General features: G+C 40.2%; 1 protein-coding gene across 3 annotated transcripts in view; it reads left to right on the forward strand.

Annotated features, from left to right (window-relative positions):
- Positions 1-11,608: 11,608 nt before the first annotated feature.
- The window catches only part of FGF10 (fibroblast growth factor 10), a 59,913-nt gene continuing 46,348 nt past the window's right edge, over positions 11,609-25,173 (forward strand). For 2 of the 3 annotated variants that reach the window (XM_058823593.1, XM_058823595.1), the window contains exons 1-2: positions 11,609-11,700; positions 11,828-12,587. In XM_058823593.1, coding sequence (XP_058679576.1) covers positions 12,251-12,587 — 337 coding nt within the window. In that variant the 5' untranslated portion in view covers positions 11,609-11,700; positions 11,828-12,250. Of the gene's footprint in view, positions 11,725-11,827; positions 12,588-25,173 lie in introns of all 3 variants that reach the window. The other variant, XM_058823594.1, reaches the window with a different exon arrangement.

Here is a 25,173-nt window from a genome sequence, read left to right on the forward strand (position 1 = left end):
ATGGAAAAAAAATTAAAGAAAATGTCATTTTTAATCTAGGGGAAACTAATATCCCAGAATTTAATGGATTGTTAGCATTCTTTTTTTGTGTGTGTGTGTTTGTTTTTTTTTTTTTACCAAAGAACAAACCCTTAATTCACTAGGAAAAAAACACCAAGAATTAGAAATGAAAGTAGGAGTCTTTTCTTGTTATAGTATTGATCCTTTTCAGTAAGATGTGATCAAACACTCGTACTGTCTCACAGGTATTTAGTGCACTGTGTAGAACAAAATGCTAAATCAAATTCTTAGTGGATGTGGACACAGGACAATTACAAACATTGGCAAAAATTTCAGTCCAATGGAAAAGAAATCAGCATACAATGAATGAGCAATAATTGCTGTCTTCCTTAGTTAAAGCTGGGAATTTCCAGGGAATTTCTAGAATTGCCACACAGTGATGCATCCTCTGCAGCTTGGTCAGTGCAGGAAAACCACACAGAATCTGTTGAAGTCATCCACCCAGAATCAACTGAAATTTGAGTCCTGTTTATTCTCCAAGTTTAGCAGAATTAGAGTTTTAGAGAGAATTCTTATAAAAAGAAATGGAAAATAAATTACTGTGAAATGATCAGAAAGCTTGTTTTGCTCTTGCTTGGGCTGTAGTTTTGCAGAAGCCGTCACTTAGTAATGCAAGTATTTTGTTAAGCTTTTAAAAATACTCTGAGTCTTACATTTTGGATAAATTTTACTATTTTAAGTTTTTATCATCTCAATCCTGATACTATTCTATAAAAAGAATTCAACATCTGATATACTTTTTACAGGTGAAAGTATGACTAGGAAATGGTGAATAAATCTGCCCTAAGAGAACTTAACTGCACCTGCAGCTTTGAACATAGGTGCTGTCATGTTGAAATTTATTGGTATATGCAGCTGCTTAAGCAAAGGCATAAGAACCACAAAGAATTACAAAATTAGTAAGGCTGGAAGGGACCACAGTGAATCATCTGGTCCAACCTGCACCTAGAACATGTTACTCGCAATTTTGTCCAGAGGGTCTTGAAAATCTCCACTGATGGAGGCTACAGAACCTCTCCAGGCAACCTATTCCAGTGTGTGGTCACCGGCACAGTAAAGATTTTCTTCTTCATGTTAAGGTGGAACTTCCTGTACATCAGTTCCTGACTGTTGTCCCCTGTGTCCTCAGACTCCACCAAGCAGAGCCTGGTCCCTCTTCTGACCCACTCCCCTGCAGACACTGATAGACATTGGTGAGGTCCCTTCTCAGCTGCCTCAAGGCTTAACAGGAGAGGCTTAACCTCCCTGAGAGAGAGAGGTGTTCCAGACTCTTAATTGTCTTTGCAGGCCTCCCCTGGACTTACTCTCAGAGTTCCATGTCTCTCTAGTCCTGAGCAACCCGGAGCTGGACACAACAGTCCTGGCACGGCCTCACAAGGGTTGAGCAGAGGAGCAGGATCACCATTTTTGAGCTGCTGGCACTGTTTCTCCTAATTCAGCCCAGGATACCATTGGCCTTCTTGGCCACAAGGGCACACTGCTGGCTCAGGCACCACTTGTTGTCCACCAGGACCCCCAAGCCCTTCTCTGAGCACCTTTGCAGCAGGTCAGCCCCTAGTCTGTACTGAGGCATAGGGTGCAGCACCTGCATTTGCTGTTATTGAACTTCAGACAGTTCTCTGCCCGTCTCCAGCTTGTTAATGTCCCTCTGAAGGGCTGTACAGCTCTCCAGGGCAGCAGCCACTCCTCCCAGCTTTGTATTGTCTAAGAATTTTTCTAGAAGGCTGGCAAAGGGCTCAAAGTGCTGTAGAGCTCCCAGTTTTGCCTGAAGATTTCTAACAGTTTAGAGGAACTTATTTATGGACAGTGTTTTCTATGTCATGATTTCACGAGTTGACTTGTATTTATTTCTCTGACATCAGGCTCAGTAGCGACCTCTTCATAGATACAACTTGTATATTTACTTCTCTGTGGAGGATAATACATTTTATACATTAGATGATGTTGGTTGGTTTGCTTTCATCAGAAGTCCAGTCTGGATGTGGTCATTTTTGGTGGCAGGCCACTCCCTGCTCCCAGTTCTATTCCAGTTCAGAAATGACATCTGTATGTGTGACTCATCAATCAAAATGCTGGGAGTCAACATCCTAGCCTCCATTTCTATGCCAACGTTTAATGTCAGTAATAGGATAGGCTGTTTTAAGGGTCCACAGTAGTTTCTGAACAAATTTTCAAGGATAAGTTTTTATTTTGGAGGATGTATGGCTACTCCCTAGCTCCTATCTGATGATACTAAACAATTGCAAGACATTTTTTCTGAAGGCCACCAGGGAATAACTTGTCCACTGCAGCTGTGGACAAGCTAACTGTCTTAGACTTCTGGAGGAACACAATTTCTGCAAACCATAGAGAAACTAAGAGATTTAGTTCCCTCTTCTCCCTCTCCTCAGAAACCTGACTTCTGGTGGTTTATCTGATTACATGAGTTCTTGACAAATATATATGTATGATCACAGAAATATTGTTTAGTAATCAAATTGTATGGTTTGAATCAATACATTGTCTGTAAATACTATTATAAATTCTTTTAATTGCCATTCAGTTATGATGAATCTAGCTAGCACTCTCTCATGCCCAGAGCTTTTTGTAGGAAACATTAACCTGCCACTTTACTAGGTAACGAACTAACTAACTAACTAACTAACTAATAGAATTGTTAATTAGTTGAAGTGTTTTCTGCCTTTTGATGTATATCTGACAAAAGCACCAACAAGCAAAGCTGACCTGGGCAAGTCTGAAACAAGGGTCACCACTGTTTTGTTAAACTGTCTGTACAACAGACTCACAGAAGTTCAGAAGGCATCAAACACACTGGTCTTAGATGCCTCAGAAGCTAAGCAAATATATTTACCCATATTCAATCTGCAGATTTCATAGGTCAGCCTACCTATTCAGCACTTCCATATGCTCTCCTCTGCTCAGGCAGTATTTTGAAGGTATGTAGCTCCTCTTGCAGTCAACACAAGCTCCTCTTGCCACAACTAAATAACGTGCCCTTTCCTGTTTATATCATTTAGATAGATATAAATGGCTCCAAGATGACATTCTCTGCACAGTAATCACATGAATAGAAGAACTTGATGATTCAGAGCTGGAAGGAATATCAGAGGCAAGGCAGCATCACAAGCAAGGTCAATGAGAAAGAATGCATATAAACCCTCCTTCCTTGGCCTCCTCTATGCTCTGGGTGCATGAAGTTCTTGTACACTTTTGAAAGCTACTCAGAATGATCTTTTACCATATATGCAAGCTTCTGTTGCTTGTTATGATCATTAATGTCTCTTGGTATCACAAATCCCAGTCTGCTTTAGGGAGTATGTATGACTGAGCTGCACCAAAAACAAACAAACAAACCAACCTGAAGAAAAGCCAAAAAACCTCCTCCCAAAACCCAGAAACTAAACCAAACCAAACTAAACCACCAAAACCAAAACCAAACTAACCAAAAAAGACCAACATCAACAGACAATAAAACCCAAACTAACAACCAAAAATTAACCAGAAAACAAGACCTGCAGCAGTATTGCTCATATTTAGAAATATCCAGGGAAGGTATTTTAGCAATTATTGGCATACAAAAAAAAAGAAAAACCCCAAACAAACAAACAAACAAAAACAAATTGTGTAATTTTCAAGGTTTCTTGCTTTGAACTACATATAGGGTGCACGAAATGCAACATTAATTTTACCAAATCTGGCATTTAGGAGCTAATCATTATCATCAGTAACTGGCAACATGGTTCGGTTCTGTGTGGCCAGTTGTTAGCCATATGCCATAAAGAAAAATAATCTCCTTAAGCCTTGCAGAATGGATGACTGCTCTTCAGAGGCCTGCTTAAATCTTTAACATGCTGCAAACATTTTAAATAATGCTGGAAAGAAGATACTGTATTGTTATCCTTTTTCTCTGTGTTTGATCTTAATAAAAAGTTAAACAATCTGCTAATAAATATAGAACTAATTAAGCTGCATTTTCAAAACCATAATCTGCAGCTGGAGAGTACCATATAACAGATGAAAATAATCTTTTAGAAGATCACATCTCAGCAATAAGCTGACTTTGGGGGACTCATCCTTTGATACAGAAACTAGAAAACAGCAGAGTCTGGCTATTTTTTGAAACTCAGGCCTAAACAATAAGAGTCTATCTAGCTGCACAATTATATCTGAGTCATCGTGTTGTTACATATAGCATTAAGTGTATGAGTATGTTCTGAGCTGCAAAGCATTTAGGGAAAAAATCCTCTGCGTTCAAGCTGCCTCCACTTTTGGTTCTTGCCTTCATAGCATCTTCGGAGACATGTCTGCCATATAAAAGTGCAAAGGCACAGTCTTCAGAGGGGTGGTGTCCAGCCCTGCACGGCAATTATGTGGAAATACAGGTGGAATGTCCCCTACATTTCCCACTCTGCTGCACATCCCCTGGGTGATGCCACACTGGAGAAGACTGACACCTGCCCAGCCTGGCTTAGCAGCAGCTCCAGTCCTGCCTGTGTAGCAGGAGACATGGGGAGCTGTCCCTTCCTTCCCGGCCATGCCTCAGGCTCCTCTGCCAGCCGAGGGCTCACTTCCATCGCCCTTCCTCACGCTGAGAGGTGCTTACTCACAGAAGTTATCCCAGTGACTGCTACAAATTAGCTGACAAAGAAGAGGCAATGTGTGAGCTCCCCCTGCAATGTGTGAGCTATTAACCAGCTCAGAGGGAGCCCAGCTGGCTACCCTGGTCGCCTGTGGTGAGGCAAGTGTGTTCAGCTGTTGGGCTGATGTTCCTAGCTGTCAGCTCTGTTTCAAATAGCTCCACGAGCAAAGCCTGGAAGTGACTTATTCACTCCCTTTCAGTAGCACTCAAGAAGGATGGTGCTGTGGAGTTTTAGTATGGCTTTGCTGCCTTTCTGAAATGGATTGTGATCGAATACAGGTAGAGTACAGGATAGTTAGCACCTTTTAGGGTACACACCCCTGTGTGTGAAAAAGCACTTATAATTTTTTATCTGTTACATTCCCCCCCCTCCCCCCGCCCCCCGCGAAAAAACCCAAAAAACATTAAAAAAATTTTTAAAAAAATAAAAAAACAAACCACAACCAACTTTTTCTAGTAAACAGAAACCATTCAGAAACCCAAAGATGACATTTGGGCACCATATTATCTGTTTTCTGCATCTTGAGAAAAAGCTGTAGAAATAGATAAAACAGCAGCGGCGGAAGGGGAGGAGGGGAATAATTACTGTTGCCATTACACATTACATAGAATACTCACAGGTGTATATGCTCATATGGAATGTATGTCAGAATGCCCAAAATATTTCTTCAAAGCTTTAGTAGGATTCCCCATGGAAAATACAGGCTTAGATGACACTAAGTGGGAGGAGAAAATAATCTGCAAAGGCCTAATGGATCTCTTGCCTCTTCTTGGCTTCTTCTGGCTGGTTTGTTCTGAATTGCTCATATTTATAGGAGAATCTAAGTGGTCCTCATTTACGGTAGTATGAAAAAAGAAAAACAAATCCTCTAAGACTGAAGTACCTCCTTGAAAATACTGCCTTTTTGATTATATTTGTGCCACAGAGTAAGCAAAACTGGCTGCCAGCAGACCATTACTAAACATGGTCATTGTCCAACCCACACACATAGCTACTTATGGCACTACAACTCAGTGTCTGTGGGTCTGTAATTTCCTCTTGCTGACCTTCACAGAATGCATTTTTTACTTATTTCTTATTCTTCTCTTAATAGTTGTATTTACCAAACAAAAGTTATCCAGATATTTCAAAATGTCATACATCTCTTTGTAAATTTTTTTGTCAGGCACAATGTAACCATGAATGTATTTTGAGGGAATAACTACAATTAGCATCTTAGAGAGAATAAACCACTTTGTTAATAGTTTGCTTGAAGTGCAGCATTCAGACAGTTTTGCCAACGCATCCATGACAGAGTCACCACTAATAGTAATTAATACTATTAATCTAAGTAATGCAACAAAATCCTCCTGGACCCACAATTTATATGTCTATTCACAAGATGACGACCTGTGCATTTCTAAGGGCTTTTACCTTCTGTTTGTGTTTCTCAAAAGAAAGACATGGGACAGGGTATATTCCAGTTAATCATTACCTATCACCTGTGGCAGTGCTAGCCCAGCCAATGCTTTGCTCTTCCACCAGATGTCAGAGAGTGAGTGGCATATCACTCATCTCTGGAGGACTCAGCCTGCCTCAAGGGCACTTGGCCATTCTCGCCACTGACTCTAGGCTGGTGGAACCAGCTCTGGCTGGTTATCTCAGCTACATTTTGGTTATCTCAGACACATTTTCTGTGTCTCTGTTATGTCTGATCTAGAAACACAAGTGGTTTTGAAATAAAAATGAAATGGTAAAACATGTATTTTATTAACCTTTGCTAAACTCTGCTTGAGTTCTTCTCCATTTTTGGATACTTGGTTGGAAAGGAGTTTACACAGAGGAGCAAGGAGTATGCTGTCACTACCAAGTCCCATTACAGGCAGCTAAAATAGTGTTCTGGATTTATGTCTTTTATTCCAGCTACAAAAACACTGATGAGTTACACCACCTGCAGGCTTGATCTTTGACAACTTAAGAGTTTATATACTTAATTCTTATACATAATATTGGAATAATATTAGTATTCTGACACTTTTTCAATGTCACAGAGGTAAATGAAATGGTAACAAATAGAGATTAAATTGTGATTTTGCAGATTTTTCAGAAGAAAAAAACCTGAAACATTATTTTTTCTCAAGCTTTAAGACATATTTTATTAGATAAAATTCAATGTCATTCAGTTCCTGTTGTTAGGGGACATGAACTACACTCTGTAAATATTTCAGCAAGCAGCACTGTGTCTCAAATCAAACAACCTGTCTCATTGATGGCTGCTGCTACGTGCCACTGCCTTTTCTTTGTAATTCAGAGATACAGTGCCACAGGCTGGGACAGAGTGGAAAGTGTCCCAGCAGAAAACAACTTGGGTATGCTGGTTACAGCAGCTGAACATGAGGCAGGCTGTGCCCAGGGGGCCAAGAAGGCCAATGGCATCCTGGCCTGGATCAGCAATGCTGTGGCCAGCAGGGCCAGGGCAGGGATTGTCCCCCTGTGCTGGGCCCTGCTGAGGCCACACCTCCAGTGCTGTGTCCAGGGCTGGGCCCTCACTGCAGGAAAGGCCCTGAGGGGCTGGAGAGAGCCCAGAGAAGGGCAATGGAGCTGGGGCAGGGTCTGGGGCACAAGTGCTGTGAGGAGCAGCTGAGGGAGCTGGGGGTGTTTGTCCTGGAGAAAAGGAGGCTCAGGGGCAGCTGTATCACTTTCCACCACTGCCTGAAAGGAGGCTGTGGCCAGGTGGGGGTTGGTCTCTTCGGCCAGGCAACCAGTGACAGAAAGAGAAGACATGGCCTCAAACTGCACCAGGGGAGCTTTAGCTTGGATTTTAGGAAGAATTTATTCACAGAAAGGGTGATTAAACATTGGAATGGGCAGCCCAGGTATGTGGTGGAGTCACCAGGAGCTGTTTAAGGAAAGACTCATCACACTCAGTGCCATGGTCTGGTTGACAAGGTGGTGTTCAATCACAGGTTGGACTTGATGATCTCAGTGTTCACAGAATCAGCAATTCCATGATTCCGTGTTTTACAATAATACCAAGTTCTGCAGTTTGGAATTGATGTACAGAGGGAGGCATCTGAGCCATTGATGTGTTTGGCATTCCACACCTTGTTTCTGGCAGAGCTGCCTCTCTGGCAGTGACAATCCTGGCTGAAATCCCTCTCAATGAAATCACTGGCAAATTTCCCAATACCTTGAATAAGAACAGAATTGGGTACCATGACCAGAAGATACATGTGCATCTCTCATCATACTGTAAGCAGCAAATGTTCATGATGGCAATCTAGCAATCTAAACTGAGGGGCTAGTGACATCTGGGAATAAGTTGATTATATTAATACCCAAGGGCATAAACAGAACTTATTTACGTCATCAGAAAAAATAGGACATTGACTAAGGGAAATCATGCAAGGCAAAATTTATTCCAACTTCATTAAAATAATCTTTGTCTGATCCAAGTCACCTACTTAACTAGGGAAAAAAAACAAAAAAAACCCAAAAAAACCCCAACAAAACCCAACCCAAAAACCCGCAAATTTGCCTCCTTGCTGATGAAAAGACAAATACATGACATAAGCTATTGCTATAAGTATTTTAAAAATAATTTTAGCCTTTTTTTCATTAAAATTCACCTGTACAACTTATTTCTCTAAATATACTTTAGAGAGAAAACATCTCAAAAAGAAAATTCTTTAAATATATTTTACACTTTTTTACAAATTTTTTGGAAAGTGTTTTCTTTATTTCATTCTGGATGGGTCAATGTAATTCATAATTTATAAAACTGCAGTGCGGGAGATATTTTGCAGAATTTTGCAGTGGTAAAAGGCAAAACAGAATTACTGGTTTTGAGCAGCAGGTACCATTTCTCGTCTAGGACTTGTACTGAAGGTAGCTGCTTTTCAAGCTTAGCAATGGAACAATTAATAAAGAAACCCATTAAGGTCTGATTGTTGCTGCTAAAAAGGAAGGTTGAATTTCAGGCCTTTGAAGTAACTGAGAATGATTCAGGCCTCATTACAGAGATATAATCTACATTCATACATTTATGTTAGTGATTCAAATCTATTGGGACAGATTGAATTCCGTTAAATAGTGGATCTTTCCTGTGGAACTTTTCTCAGGCTTTCTCAGGCTAACCTAAGAGGTGACCTGACAATACAAAGTAGTGGGGTATTTAGGGATTCAACTGTGCTATAAAAGAAAGGCTATACAGAAGGTAGAAAAAAGAATGAGATATAATCTAAAAAGCTATGTCAGCTTTTCATTTGGACTCTGTTTTGTAAATGCCCTCCTTGTCATCACACAGGACAGAAAAGGACTCTATGCGTTGCAGTAGTTTAAAGTACTGCCCTGAATATTGCACCTGCCAGAAGCAGATCTTTTGAGAAATTCTGCGCGTGTTGAATTTTCTGTTCTTAAGTACAAAATCTTGCAACCAATATATAGATAATCATGAGCTAGAAATAGGTTTAAGCACAACTCTTCTCGAGTTAGTTCAAGACAGTACCTATTTTTTCAGGGTTAATTATGGCTGTTTAACCCCCAAATTATTTCTAACTCCCACTAGAGATCCTAAAATGCCAATTTGCTTTATTTTCCAACATTTGACAGGAAAAAGAGAAAAACCAAAAAGAAAGACATACTCAAATCTAAAAGTTTAAGATATTATGGAAATTGTTTCTAATTTAAGCTGTCGGAATCAAAATTACTTCAATTTTAAAAATAATGTCTTGTATCCTTCATGACCCAGGCAGCACTCAAACATTGACATAAGTTTTGTAGACACACATGTAAGCTTTCAGGCATTCACAGAAAAGAGTGGTTTGCTTTACATTTTTTCTTGTTTCTCTGCTTTTATAAAATTAATTACCAAAAGGAAAAGCCTTAGGCAAAAGGAAAGCCTAAATCAGATTTGCAAAAAGAAAGATTTTTGAAATGCTTTGCACTCAGTGCAAATACATGCAGAATAAATAATCTGAAGTACCATAAACAACATCGTAAAACATATTGATTCTAACATTAAATGGTTTCATTTTTAAGGCTGTTTAAATGTCACCCCCAGCAGCTGAACACATAAATTTAGGAGCCAACTCTCTCCAGGATAAACACCACAATTGTTGAAAATAATTTCTAATTTCTCTTGTGAAGTTAACAATATATTTAACATCCTAATCTAATGAATCAGTCTAATTTTAGAACTGTTTGCTCTTCCTGCATTTTCTGTTGTTTAAACTAAGATTTACTCCAAATGCCAAATGGAATCACATAGGAGGTTTTCCATTGCATTCCACTGATCTGCATTATTTAACTGCCTGTATTTCAAAAAAGTTTTGGGTTTGCTTATTGAGCTACTCACTGTGTTTCTGTACCTATTTCTTTGATATTCCATTCTCTTAGCAAATGTTCCATCCACTCGTGTTCCAAAACAGGTATTTAACATGGCTAAATACTGACTAAAATATAATATCTTGCATGCTGCCCATACCCTGTCAGTTTCTGATGCTTTATTCTGGTGTTAAAAGATAGCACATCATATGGAAGATGCTTGTTGATTGCGGGGAAAGTTGACACTTCAGTGATGGGCTAGAAATATGAAACTGTCATGACACTCAGTATGTGAAATGATAAATCTACTAGAAGAGATGGAATCATAGGAAAAACCAACAACATATGCCCCTCCAGGAAAATAATAGCTTGAAAAATCGCTTAAAATAGCCTCGAAAATGGAAAAATTGTTTCTTTCTGGCAAGGGAATCTGCATTAGTTTTTAAAAAAAAATTAAAAAGACAGCAAAGTATTCAGACAGATTTTACGGGGAAACCTTTGCAATGCCAATAAAATCCCTTTTGCTTTGAAGTCAGATGCGTGATTCAGTAAACGACTCATGTTAGCAATTAGAAAATGGTCATTTAGGGCCCTGATTTCTTTTGAGACAAGGAGAGTGAGGGTGGGGAAAGAGACACAATAAATCTTGAGAGGCTTAAAAGGAAGAGCAGGCTAAAGTGTGAACTTTTTATTTCAGCAACGGAAGCGAGAAATCAGTGATTCATTGAAGGAGGGAGAAAGACCTCCATGCAAGCTGGCAGAGAAGAAGGAAAAGGAGCTAATTATGTCTCTTCCCTTTTTACTCTCTCTGACCAGTATATAATCTGCTTTTCCAGGGTCTGCCTGTAGTATATACTCCTTTCCAACCTCTCCACCCAACCCCTCCTCCAGCGGGGGGGAGGGGGAGGTCTAGCAGGCAACAAGCTCCAGGTGGCTTTCTCAATCACTTCACTGCCAAAAAAAATAAAATAAAACCCTCCAGTAGAAAACAAGTTGGGGTTTTGGGGGTTGGTTTTTGTTAGTTTGGGGAGGCTTTTTAGGGGAGGAGGTTGGTTGGTTGAGATTTTTTCTATTTGGGGGGGGGGGGGGGGGGGAGAGAGAGAGAGTGTGGGGGGAGAGTGAGGGGGAGGGAAGCCTCCCTGGAGGGGATTGGTTCAACTTGGAAGACAGGGAAATTAGTAAAGCATGAGTCTCTAAGCCATGCTGGTGGCCGGCGCTCCGAGGAGAAGGACGCTTTAGGAGCAATTAGCAGCGAGCCGAAGGCGGCGGCTGCCGCAGCCCGGGAGGAAGCGAGGGCAGCTCCCGGGGCTGCCTCCGCAGCAGGCACCGCTCGCTCCAGCTGCAAAAAGGTTTCAGATGTCCCACCACTGCCTGACCCCCTGCAAATAAGGGCTGACCACCAGAGGCACATCCCACCTCTGACTTGTAATCGCTGACATTTAGGCTACAGCTTCCAACCTGTTTACAACCACAGGGGGAGGGAAAGGAAAGGAAGGGCGGGGGACAAGTTGGGATTTCTCCTTCTCTCTTTCTCTCGGTTTTTTTTTTTTAATACTGTTCTGGAGAATTCAAAGCAAAACAAAGAAACTTCCTCCTCTGGGGTTGTCAGTGAGAGAAGGACGCGTTGTGCAACTGGTTTGGGATTTGCAAAAAGGCAAAAGGGTGGGGATCAGAAGAAGGTGCAAAGCCACAAAGTGTGAGTGCGCGTGTGTGTAAAGGTGTATGTATGAAAAATCCATTCCGGCACCCCTTTCCGCTGGCTATTATTTTCTTAGTCGTTGTTTTTGTTGTTGTCATTGACTTTGCTGTCATCTATTTTTCAGACCTTTCTGCATCTAAGATGGTGAAGAAAGGAGTGAGGAAGAGAACAAAATAACTACTGGAAAGTCTCAAACCAGGTTGGGGAGTATGTGTGCATGTGGGGGGGTGGGGAAGGGAAAAAGAAAAGAGGATTAACCACAGCAACCCCCCCACCCAAAAAAAAAAAAAAAACCAAAAAACCAAACCAACAACAAACAGCTCTTTTTTCTGAGGGAGGACTCGAAGGATTAAAAGGCAGCAACTTCTGAGGCGATTTGTCCCCTGAGTTATGGATGTTGGTGCACTTACTTCAGGCCAGATCAGAGCTCAGACGAATCTAACCAGAAGCAGCAACCACCGTCTCTCCACTTGCCTTTTACCAGGTTTTACCCTTCCAGTATGTTTCATTTGATAAGACATTTTCCAACGCGCAGAGTTTCAGTACAATGTGCAAATGGATACTGACAAATGGTGCCTCAGCCTTTTCCCACCTGCCTTGTTGCTGCTTGCTGCTGCTCTTCTTGGTGTCTTCTGTGCCTGTCACCTGCCATGACCTCGGCCAGGACATGCTGTCCCCGGAGGCCACCAACTCCTCTTCTTCATCATCCTCCTCCTTCCCCTCGTCCTTCTCCTCTCCTTCCAGTGCGGGGAGACACGTGCGGAGCTACAATCACCTCCAAGGAGACGTGCGCAAGAGGAAGCTCTATTCTTACAACAAGTACTTTCTCAAGATCGAGAAGAACGGCAAGGTCAGCGGCACCAAGAAGGAGAACTGCCCGTTCAGTAAGTACGGCTCTGCCGCCGCGCTGCCTGGCAGGGGCCGCTGCTCCCCGGGCCGAGCGCCCGAGCCCCGGCCGGGCAGGGAAGGAAGGGACGGGAGAGGGAGAGGTGGCGCCGCGGAGGGGAGGGGGCGCACGGCAGGGCTGGGTGGGCTCGGCTCGGCTCCTCAGGGACGCCGCTCCCCGACAGCCCGTATCTGCGAACCGCTCCGGTTACATTTGTTTTGCAAATGGCCTCGCTGAGCACCGTTTGTTTCTTCGCCAGGCAGAAGAGCAAATTAGAAAGATTTGCAAGGAAGTGGCGGGGAGTGTGTGGGGGACATTGTCTCCTGAATCTGAAAATCATTATCCCCTGTCATTAGGGCGCCTTGACGAGAGCGCTGCATTGGAACAATTAATCGATTGCCCGCACGCTCCGCTCCCCGCGGCCCGCTCCCGGAGCAGGGCTGTTCATTCCCGGGGCCGGGCTCCCGCCGGGGCTGCCCGCGGAGCCGGAGCCCGTGCGCGCCCGCGCTGCCGCCCGCCGTGCGGCGGAGGCGGTGCCGCGCTGCGCCCCGCCGGTCCCGGGCTGCCGCGCCGCTATACCGCTACTCGCTCCATTGTAAACATCTGGGGCTGCCTTCCCACAGACCTCACACGCGTTTCATTGTCCTTTTCTTTCTTTCTTTCTCTCTCTCTCTCTCTTTTTTTTTTTTTTTTTTTTTTTTTTTTTTTAATAAATTATTTCGGAGCCAAAGTCATATGGCGGTCCCCATAGCTGAAGTTTCGAGCTTTTCTCTAGAACTAATTAGATGCTTAGTAATAGTATGCTTCTGGTAATGTAATTTTTTGGCTGTTAGTGCTAGAAACATACCCTTTACTTGGTTTTCCTGCCTGTGCAGTCTCAAACTGAACTGTACTAAATCACAATGTATTGCTTTCTCTTATAAATCTTAACTGACTATGTCCCACTATAAGAACATGCTGAGAAAGTAAGCTCTGTTAAGCAACTCGAGGAGACTCTAAGGCTTTCTTCAACTGGTAAAGAACCACATTTTGGTTCTTGTGTTGTTTTACATAAATCCAGATAAACCCGGGAATAAATCTGCTGTTAAATTAAAACAACTGGAAGCGAATTAAGTAGATCCCTTGCTAGCTAATGTGTAAAATACAGAGTTCTTCAGCAGGTTGCCTTGCTATATGACAGACACGACTGTTAATTCAGCTGTATTTCTGGTAAATACCATAATATAACTTTAGAAACAGTGAGAAAAGGGTTGGAGTATCATGTGTCGCTGCTTCACTTGCTCCACCTTGCAACTTCATGCTTTATCACACATTCTAATGTTTATAAATGCTTTAGATGTCAAAGCAGCTGAATCTTACCACCTCCCGTTCTGTATTACATAGAAAGGCAAATTCTTAAAAAAAGCAGAGCTGTGAGGGAGGCTTAACTTTGATGAATTTGTATGGAATGAGGTCCTAGAACTGCGTTTCTTAGATTACCTTTGGATTTGGAGTAGAACAGCGCCCCTAAAATGGGATTTTGAAAGCTTTGCATGCATCTCTGAGAACAGCAAACCGTTCTGTATAGCACACTGCTGCCAAAAAGGGCTGTAAGGTGCCCACTCTGACAGCAGCCTACATAGGGAAGTAGGTACAGATCTGAGCAGTCCCACTTTGCCAGCAGAATTGCTCAGTGAGTAAACTTACCCACATGCTTGAACTTTTGCAAAGTCCTGCCAAGAAGAGGTAAAATAGACTGAAATGCACAAATACAAGTTCCTACCTTTTCAGGCTATGTGCAAGAACAGCCCCCTACGACTGTGGGAAGGGGTGTGCACGGTGTGTCCTGGTTTTTCAGTCAGTGTATCAGAAAGAGAATTGCCTTCTCAGTGATGTCATGGTTACTGCCACATCTGCACAGTATCTGCTGAAAGAGAGGAGAATGTAGGTTTTTTTCATATAAAAACAAAATAATGCCTTTATTATACATAATTGCATCCTATCACTGAAGATTACATGCAGTGAAGAAAGGACTGCCGTCATCTTAAAACTTGCAGCTTCCCCACTGTACTTCATCACAACAGCAGACCTAGTGAACATCCTTCAGCTCAAAACTATTTCCATCCTGTTGACAGAAGTCAGAGTTCTTTGTTGCTGATTCATACTGATTAAAATATGGAGTGTGACATTGTCTTTTCTGTAAAAACATAGTCTGAGACTATTTAAAAATATATTTATTGTGCCTTTATTCAAGGCTGTTTGTGTAGCAAAATGTTGCAAGTGAATTCACTAAATCTGTGTTTTTCACAGCATCATGTGTAGCAGTGCTATCATAACACTGCTGTAATCCCCAGCTGGACTGATTCCATGCAAAGATATGGTATCTCTCACATGGTCTGAAATAAGTAATTACATGTGAATACATTTCTGCCTTGCATAGGGTTAGCCAGAGAGGCCACTAAATTGTAGCCTGTTTAACATTACAAGCTATTTAATCTCTAAAATTAGTTTCTCCCTCCGAAACCATGTTTTTCTAAACAAATAAGAGTGACTATTGACATACAAGACTGAAATATTCTAATTTGGAGGCTAGTTTTCTCATATGCTAATGTTTAAAATTCGTTTATGCTGCAGTAAAGCCTTATCAGTAGGTCTGTAAGATCGTGATATGTTGTGTAATTAGACAACAGCCTTCATGGCTCTCTGCCAGTTAAGCACTGTCACGTAAGAAGAACAGTTGGAGAAATTCAGAATAAACATTCAGAAAGCAGAATTTAGTCTCCAGCCTTTGAATGGCTCAAACAGCGTTCATGGATTAGCTCTATAAATATTGTGTAGAGTGCACTAAATTAAAGTTTACTCTGGCAGCTGTATTCCGACTTGATTGCTTGGAACTATTCCATCATCCTTTCTCTACCTGCAGAGTACCAGGTGGTTCCTGACTGTTCTGTCAGAAAACTGGCAGAACTTGTAGCACTTGGCATGGCTGGAGGTGTCTGTCACTAGATAGATGTAGGACACTTTATTTTATTTTTCCTTACATCTGGAAGTTGATCCTCAAAATACAACTACTACCTTGTCCTACAGCACCACAGTGTGAAGTCCTTGCCCCTGTTCTTGACAGAGCCCTTCACAAGCACAAATAAAGAGAGCTGTAGTGTTTTCTGGAGGCTTACACACTAGATGAGGGACCAACAATCCAAAAATCCTCCAAAGAGCAATAACAAAAGCTTTCACTATACCTTGAGCTCTGGGATCACCAAAAGATTCTTAAGACAAATATTAAAATTGAGACAGTGCTCTTGATTAAGATAGAGAATCTCTCTGGGATTAATGGTTGACATGCATTAAAGCTACATGATATATGATAAGCAGGTTCAAGAAAACTTGAGTGTATATCTCAGTGCTATACAATTTTCAGTTGTCTTCTGAGGTAACCATTCACAGTACTATAGGGCACACAAACTTCAAATTTGCAGGACAGACCTTATTAGTTGAAGAACAACAACAAATACTCCGTTAGCAGCAGCTGACCCGCAGTCTGTGGAGGGCGTTCTGCCTGAGCGAAGATTGCAGGACCAGGCTCTTACTTAGGTGCACGTTCAGGGAGTGCAGTCCGAGTCACTGAGCCTGGAGAGGAGTGGGAAGGATTGCTGGAGGGATCCCTGCGGGCTTTGGACCAAGCGGCGCTATGCAAAACCTACAGTAGATGGCGGCACAGCCACTGCCTGGTGTCACCTCTGCTCAAAGAGGTGGACCACGAGGGTCTGCATCCTCAACTGTGTAAGCTAATTTAGTTCAAGCAAAGCCATTCCAAGCAAAGATAGTCTATTTATTTGTCTTCTGAGCAACCCAAGTGGTCTATTTAAAAAAAAAGGCACTTTGTTGCAGAATGAAAGTGTATGTCAGGGAAGCTAGCAAGAAATAATTAGCTACTTCCCACAGGCTAACATATTCCGGGCTTTTCTTCTGAGTATTCAATTATCTTTTATACTAAGCTTTAGGAACTCTTGAATTCCCTGATAGTCCTTGCTTTTGCTTTGGTTAGCGTGGGATAAGCTTAACCACATAGTGAGTGAAAGAAGAAAGTTTTGACCCTCATTCTTTAGCCCAAAAGATTGTAAACAACCACTTAACTACTAGAAGTGCTGAACATTACTAATGAGGATTTTAATTGTGTTCATATATACGTGACATATAAATAGGTATTTGTATTCTAGATTGGTTTATATGCCAAAAAATAGAATTAAGTGTGTTTTCATTAGGTATACTTCATTTGATACTCATTTTTTTTCACCATACCTCTGGTGCAGGAAAGACAATAAAGTGCCATAGGTACCTTAACATCAGTTATGAAGCTCCAAGCAGATTAGAATAATTGATAAAATAGACTCTTTTCTTACCAAACATTTTGTAAACTAACTGTTTGGGGTTATGACTCCTTATCATACGTGTTTGTAAATTAATGTGAGAATTTTTCACTGTTTTTCTAAAGACTGACTAGTGTTTTGCTCGTTTACTGTCCAAAGAGTTCTGTTTTATGGCTTTACTAATCAAAATACTTAAAATAGAAAATAATAATGAGTGAAGTAATTTGAAAACTTGGTTCCTTACTGTGAAATGTATATGTTCTTAAGGACATGATCTCTCATTTTCAGGTAGGTTTGTTGTTGTTGTTGTTGTTGTTTTTGGGTTTGGTTTTTGGGTTTTTTTTTGTTTTTTTGGTTTTTTTTTTGTTTGGTTTTTGCTTTTAGTCTGTAGAACTCAGTTATATAATTTATAACCAGCAGTATAATACCGTAGGCACTTAGAATTTATGAATGTGGAAAGAATTGTACTATTTAATGTCTACATGACACTCTTCTGTTACCCTTACCTCATTCCTGCCTTGTGGACCCTCCATGCTGATACTGTAGCCCTGTCATAAATCTTTTCAAAACACACAGTTGTAAGAAGTCTTTTTGTCTCCATAAATCTAACTTATAGCCACTTGGGAAAAATCCCAAGAGTTAGGAGCAACTGGAAGTTTGTTCCCAAACCCCAGAAGAAGGAAAATAAGGGACATGGACGTACAGGTTTATAGATGCCATGTTTCTGTTTTAATGGGAGGGTTCACAGATAGTGGCTCAGTCAAAACTTCCCTTGAAGATGGCATTAGCTGAGTGAGCAGTATAGAATGTGCTTACACTTCTGAAACATCTTGGATGCATTCACTCATAGGATAAGATCCTCTGTTTTGAAATAAGGCATTTTAAGATGACTTTCAGATGTCTTTGAACTGTGTGTGTGAATAGGGGCCTTTTCACTTCAAATGAGAGTCAGATCAGATCCTGTAATAGGGGAGTTTTCATTTATTGCAGAGCCTTTCATGTAAAAAAAAAGAAAACTTTTCTATGCGCGTATCTTGTTAAACTGTGTCTTAAGTTAAAAATCGCAGGTACCTGTATGAACATAGAGCAACAACTCATGTGAGGTGGACTGCGGATTTTTCCTATGAGAAAGTAATCTAATTCCACAAGAAAGATTCTACATAGGGAAAAAAAAAGTATATGTAAATAATGTTGTGCTTCTATTTCTAGGCTTAGTATTTGGGATGATAGTGTCAACAAAGCAGAGAAATGACTTGGTCGGTTTGGGATTTCTTATATACTCCCTTCTTGACATTGATATACCCTGACAAAACATTGTTTTCTATTCGATGGAGAGCTTTTTGAATCAAGCTCTTACAGTCTCTTTTTCCTCAAGCTAGTACCAGGTTGAAATTTCAGCTTCCTCATTTAAATGCTTGCTACTACAGTTTGCAGTGGTATATATCACTGAACTACTTTATCCTAATATTCTGGGGTATATCATCTAATGACCTCTTTGTCACTTGGAACATCACAAATATTTTGTTTATCAGCATTGCCAACCAATGTCAGCATGATGAGGCTGCATGAAAAAGTAACCCTTGCTCATTTTGGGCTATGTATACCGAACTACCAGATAAGAAATGGAGGACCAGTTTAGTTAGTCTTAGCACATGTTTGTTTCTCAGTTGGTAGGTGTATTAGTGCCACTAGTCTAACTGTGTGTACTGTCAAACGAGTTCTCCTTCTTTGACAGTTTATTTTTATGTGATATTTTGCTATCTTACATCCTTTCATTGCACAGATACTTTAACAGGGAAAAGTAGTTAATGGTGCTTCCAACATTAGTTCTGTTAACTAGAGGGATCTTTCCCTAGCTCCCCTAATTGCTTCTGGTTCTTGCGCCAATTTCTTGTAAAACATCTCTGTTGGTTACAACATAGTAAAAAGGAGACAGGAAACAGTGTTTCATGAAGTTTTGAAAAGTCAGCCTGGGAAAGCTCGCTGTGTTTATGAAGAGAATTAAAATCTTCAAGGGTAGGAGTCAGAAGGAAGTGGCTAAATCTTTAATCACTGAATGAATATTAAAAAATTAATTCATTAATTGGGCAGATTATTAAACTTTATTTTGGTGCTTCATGTGTACAGTGCAACAAATAGAAGTTGCAGGGGAAAGAAATGGTTACAAGTAAGCCAAGTCTCATACTAAATAGTGGCTTTAAAGGCACTGTTTTTAAATTAGGTTACTTGTGTTCTTTCTTTGAACATTCAGTTCTAATTGCAACAGTAAATCAAAGAATATGCTCAAAGTAGATTCCCATGTAAGGTGGACAACTGGACAGTGCCTCTTTACTGCTACTAACACGTGCATCCAATTACTGGGTTGATATACTCACAATGTCAGCTGTAAAGCATTCCCCTATTTTATAGTTAGCCTAAAGAATTATTAGCCTGTCCCCTTTCACATTTACCTCTAAATAATCTGTCAGAGTGTATATCTTCTACAGTTAAAGAGGAATTTTCACGCACATCGAAGCTGACTTTCAAGAAAAAAGGAAATGTTGAAACTACACCAAACAGTTTTATTCCTTTTCTTTTTCCCTCTTCCATAATTTTTGGTATTGTCAAAGAGAGGAAAAGGTTATGGATAGTAGGAATATGAATGATCATGAATGTTATATAAAAATAAAGAAGAAGATCAGATCTTTCATAAACCTTGATTTAGGAAAGAAATATGATGCCTGCTCCTTTCATGGTGGAAAACATATGTGAAGGACATAGTTGTTTTTTGCCATTCCTGACTCGTCTTCCTATGTGGGGAGCAGAAGTGAAAATGAGGGGGTTGAGGGGGGTGGGGGACTTGTGAGGAGTCTCTTTGCTCTTCTTTATTCTGCCACTGATATTAGAGGTTCAAACATTTCATATAAATAAATGAAATGTAAGTTTTCTTTTAGGTTCCTGACACACAGCTGTGCAGCTGTAGTCAGTATGTGTGGGAGTTGGGGAGGGAATGCTGAAGCATTTTGGAATCATTCAGGATGTTATTTAATTGGAATTAAGGCACAGTGCTAAGTGGAGACTGGGTATAAATCAATGATATTGTGCCCGCATTAGAGGAAGTGGGTGGGATGTGTGACAAGTACCAGATCAGTACTAGAAAGGATGACAAGAAAGAAATGGGGGCAGCATGTGTCATGAGTGGGAGAGAAGTGGGGAGAGGGGGAGCATGGCTTACCCCTTTTGGCAGCTGTGAACTGCCAGTGATGTTGTGTTATTCTGTCTGATCTCACTGTAACATCTGTTTGTCACAGACTGAAACTATGAAGACATTAAGGTGCCTTTTGAATTTCTATAAAAGTGTGCGCTTGGTGTTAGGATATGAACGTTCCACTCCCAATTTAATTGTGTCTTCTCTGACCCTGTTCTGTAAATATTAGATACTATTTGGCAGCTGTTCTAGGGTTTTCTTCTTCATTTTATCCTCTTTGAGAAGATTAATAACCTACTTTATTCCTAATATCAAATTCAGTATCAACTACTTGCAAGAAGAAGGGTAGTGAATTGCCCCTTGAAAGTAATAAACCATTTGAAAGAGCTACACGCTATGCATTAAAGAAAAAAAAAAAAGTGGGATTTTAGTTGGTTGGTTTTTCTTAATTTTTTCAGTATGCTAATACTACAAGCTATATTTGTTAAGAGAAACATATACCTGAAGGACATCAAGTTACCCTAGAATGCCAAGTGGTTTGACTTTTGGAGCAAGGAATAGAGTGGAGTACAGTGTTTTGGTTGGTGGTGTGTTATCAAATATGTCATATTTTGCAAGCTTATCATTAGGATTTGAAGCAGATACATAGTTACAAGTTTGTTGCTGCAGTGAGCAAGGGAAAATGTGTGCTCTGGAATGGAATAGGAGATGACTGCATTTAACACAATTAATATTTTATAAGACTGCTGTTTAGTGTCTTCTTCTCACAGTTTTATTATGACATTTTAGGAGATGCTAAAGCTTCCAATGTTCTCTGAGGCGGTCTTTTAATTTCAACACAACAAATTTTTTTCTCATTTATTTCCCAGATACTTCTTTTTTCTCTGTTTTTTCCTGAATGTAAACAACAAAAATATAAACCCTGTCATAAATCTGTAGAGCTGTATAATATCCCAAGTCAGAAGGGTCCCACAATGACTGTTGTGTCCAACTTCTGATCCTTCACAGGGCAATCTGGAAGTTGATCTGGAAGTACCTCTCTTATCCTCATGAATTATCTTAGTACCTGTGGCACATTTCCCTTGGAGACAAGCTAATGAAAACCTTCCCCTGAACTGTAACCTGGGCTCATGACTCTGCCCCTCTGCCCTGTCTCAGAGGAAGCAGAGTGGTGCATGTGGTTCACATTCTGATGACAGGACACCTTTCCCTTGTCAAAACACTAGTGGTAATAACTGCAACACAGAAATTCTGTGCTCACTGAGGATCTGTAACTGCAAAACTAATGGCAACATGAAAAGACACAGAAGAAGAATCTAGAGCTAACCTCATCAGCCAAGGTGGGGTTGCTTTCTGTTTGTCTGCTTCTCTGTCTAGGCCTGGTTGCTCTGCCTCTTCAGATGCTGAAAATATAACCTCCCGTTTAAGATTCATGTGTAGTTTTGGTGCTACTGTTTTAGTAGCTGGGTCAGCAGTTCATACTTTGGCTGAAGAGATGAGTTAAGGCACCACCATACGTAAACTGGAGCAGAAAATTATGACAAACCTAGTTTCACTGGGCATTCTGACCTACAAACCATTGCAAGCTCTTTAAATTTTCACTTCATGTGGTTCTGACACAAATAGCTTAGAAAGTGAGTAGAATGTAAGATGTGGAAGGAAATTATGATTGTTTCAGCTTCCTAGAAGTGAAGATGCTGATGAAGTCACATGTGCAAGTCCAGTTATTATGAACAGTGACATTTAAAGTCATGTATGATAGCTTTTATTCATAAAGCAGTATTACCTTTGCTTCCAAACAGCCCTGAGCACACATAAGCAAGACTCACTTCCTAGTCCAATGAGTTGTTTCTACCACTTAAGCAGCTAATAGAAAATTCAGTAGGGCAAGCACTGGGAGGTACAGGTTCTGCCCTTTCTGAGGCTTAAAGGTAGATTCAATATAAGAAGTTTTGCTTTTTTTCTTGGATTTTGGTTTGTCAGGAACCCTGCTCCTGGGGAAAGAATGATGGGAGAAGATGCTGAGATCATGCAGACTGGTAATTCCATCTACCCTCGGAATAATGATGTTTCCTATTGATGACATACTGTGGGAGATACTGCTGGACAGGGAAAGGGGGACAAGGCTAAAAAGAAAATAGTGCTCAAGGTGCTATGAACAGACCATTTCATTCACAGCTTTCTGTGTCTGAATAACCTGAGGAGTGGCAAGAGGAACCCAGCCTGTACCTGCCGTGGCATTTAAACTATGTAGCAATTCTATATTAGTTTTTTCTTGGTACTTCCTTTTCTCATATGACATAAACCAGTCAAGATCAGTGGCTGCTGATTGTTTAAAATCTGGTGATTATTGTATATTAAGAAACTACAAGACTGAATGCACTGGCATACTAAAAACATTTTAAGAACACTCTATGGACAGAAAGATTACTGTCAGTAAATGCAGGGTATAAAATACCTTGCTATAGGGCAGTGGATGAGAAAATGCTTTTCATCTGAATGAAATACCTCACAGAGCAGCTGTTCAGTTGTCTGAAAGGAAGGAAATGGTCCAATACCAACTTTCTTTATAGAAGAGCTTGCAGGTTATTTGAACTTTAGAAAGATTCTTAATGACTACGGTGGATTTTTGTCTCAATACAAGACTGAAGAAGGTACAGACTGGAGTAATGATGTAGGATTATGGGAATGATTGTCCTTCACCATGTGCTGTGGAAATTCTGAGGGGATAAAGGAAGATGAGGGAATCCTAATGGTCCTCCTCATGGGGATTGTCAAGTAGCACAGAGTAGGAATCTGCTTAAAGAGAGAGGGTAGAAGACTGGAAAATCTGGCATGAGGATAGTCTGCAGGAATTAAGATTTGAGTATAAGGAATTGCATAAAGTATTGGGGAATATTAGGTCTTATATGCTGGTTATCCATTGTACCTCAAAATTTCTGAGAATATTTGAGTCTTATTTCTCCTTGGCTCTTTGCTACTTATAAAATGAAGTTAGCAATACTTCCTACACAAGCAAGGGTGTTATGAAAGGCAATTATCTGTGAAATATACCAATAACACCATGACAAGTGCCAGGAAAAAAAAAACAAAAACTGAGGACGATTACCAGAGGGTAATGTCATCTGATAGAGCAGGGAAGAATAGGCTACTTCTTAATTCTGTTAAGAATTAACAGAATTGTCTGTTAAATCTGTTAACTGTCTGTGTACCTTAATTAATGTATTTTTGTCTTTCAACAGAAAAAAACTCTCAAGTTAAAAAAAAAAAATTACGATATTACCCCTCTTGCAAGCGTTATGTCAAGATTACCCACAGATTTCTTGCACAGCACAAAACAAAAATCAGTGTCAGAAAGATCCCCTAACCAAATAGCATGAGTGGAGGCAGACATTGGATCTGTCCTATAAAACCGGATCTGGTTATGCTGGTTATGGATCTGGTATGAGCGTTGTGATCACAAGCAATGTTAAAATTTCTTTTGCTTTGAAGATATGAACCTTATGGTGTTTCATCTCAAGGATCTGTATCATTTCCATGTTAAAATATAATTGTTATTTGACTCTCTTTACTGTCAGGCCTATCAGCAAATGAAATTAGAGCATGACATCCTCCTAATATTTATTCTATTAATGTATTATGTACTTTTGGAAGTGCCTTAATTTTCCTGAAATGCTGTCAATCTATTGGAGTTAAGCTACTGGAATTATTTGTTTGGGTTTTATTTATTTTATACCATTTTTTAAATTATTGATACTTCCCCTTTAGTGTCACAGACATTATTCTTTCAGTTTAATTTATTACAATTACTTCTACATGTCACAACTTTGCTTTGAAATGACAGACATCCAAGTTAAAGCCTTTTCAACTTTAGTGAAAACACTTATAATGAGGCTGACACTTGGCTCATGTGGAATTAATCTGGTCTCTTGGTCATTTCTTCAGTTTCTCCTGCTGCAGTCAGCTCTCAAAAAGACATATCTGCAGCTGGGGAGTACATAAGATTAACTTCCGCCTCTCTGTGGCTTCTTGCCTCAGACCACACACCAAATAATTCCTCAAAGCATTATCCAGATTTGCTCAAAATTCACCATGCTTGCTTTATTCCTTTAGTTCTGCCACACATGCATTTGTGGACTCTGCTTCCAGCTGATTCTCCTTATGAAACAGGAAACATTTTGCAAAGATGAATATTTAGAGACAAACATTCTTGTAAAATATCTATATTAATTTCTGGTTTTGTTAATTTCATACATGTACACAGTAGACCATTAAGATCAGCAATACAAAAGCTTTTTGTTTGCAACTATACTAGGGACATAATAAAGACTGATAGAGCTTTTCAATACCAACTGAATTACAGTAACTCTTTCACCCAAAATGAATTTTTTTAAAAAAGAAAAACTCAATGCTTATATTCATTAAGAACTTTAGTGCTGTCTGAACTATTAAGTTCAATAATGCATAAAAAGTTGCCACTGGGGGAAATGGAGTCAGGTCTCTTATCCAGGGACCTCCAAACCTTAATCACAGTTCAGAATTTTTTAAACAGGAGTAACATATGTGAGGTATACGTACATGTGCTCACACAGCAATGCATATTCAAAAAGTATCTAATGATAAGACAAAACACCAGTAGAGAAAAATATGGATTCTTTCTATTACCTTGTACTTTATACTAGAAGTTATAAATGAGACTTCATTAAACCCATAATGGGGAAGGGAATGTAATTTTGGTGTTTGAATCAATTCAGTCAGGCATTTGCTAGTACTCTCAGTGTTGGGTTTTCAACTAAATATTTTTTCATGAAGGTTTCAGAATGTTTCTGCTTTCCAAAGAGTCAGTATGTATATATAAGCTCTTCATTTATAGATGTGTTTTGTGTGCTGAACTACAGAAGTTCTGGATGCAAAATTCCCTTTTCAGATATACTGATAATGCAAGGGTAGATTGCAGGACAGTGCAGAAAATGTAGCACATAAGATAATGCTTCCAAGGAATCTGTAGAGGCCTAACTGAAGAGCACACTTATATTTTGTCCCAGCTT

The sequence above is a fragment of the Ammospiza caudacuta genome, chromosome Z (genome assembly GCF_027887145.1).
Source record: "Ammospiza caudacuta isolate bAmmCau1 chromosome Z, bAmmCau1.pri, whole genome shotgun sequence".
Lineage (NCBI taxonomy): Eukaryota > Metazoa > Chordata > Aves > Passeriformes > Passerellidae > Ammospiza > Ammospiza caudacuta.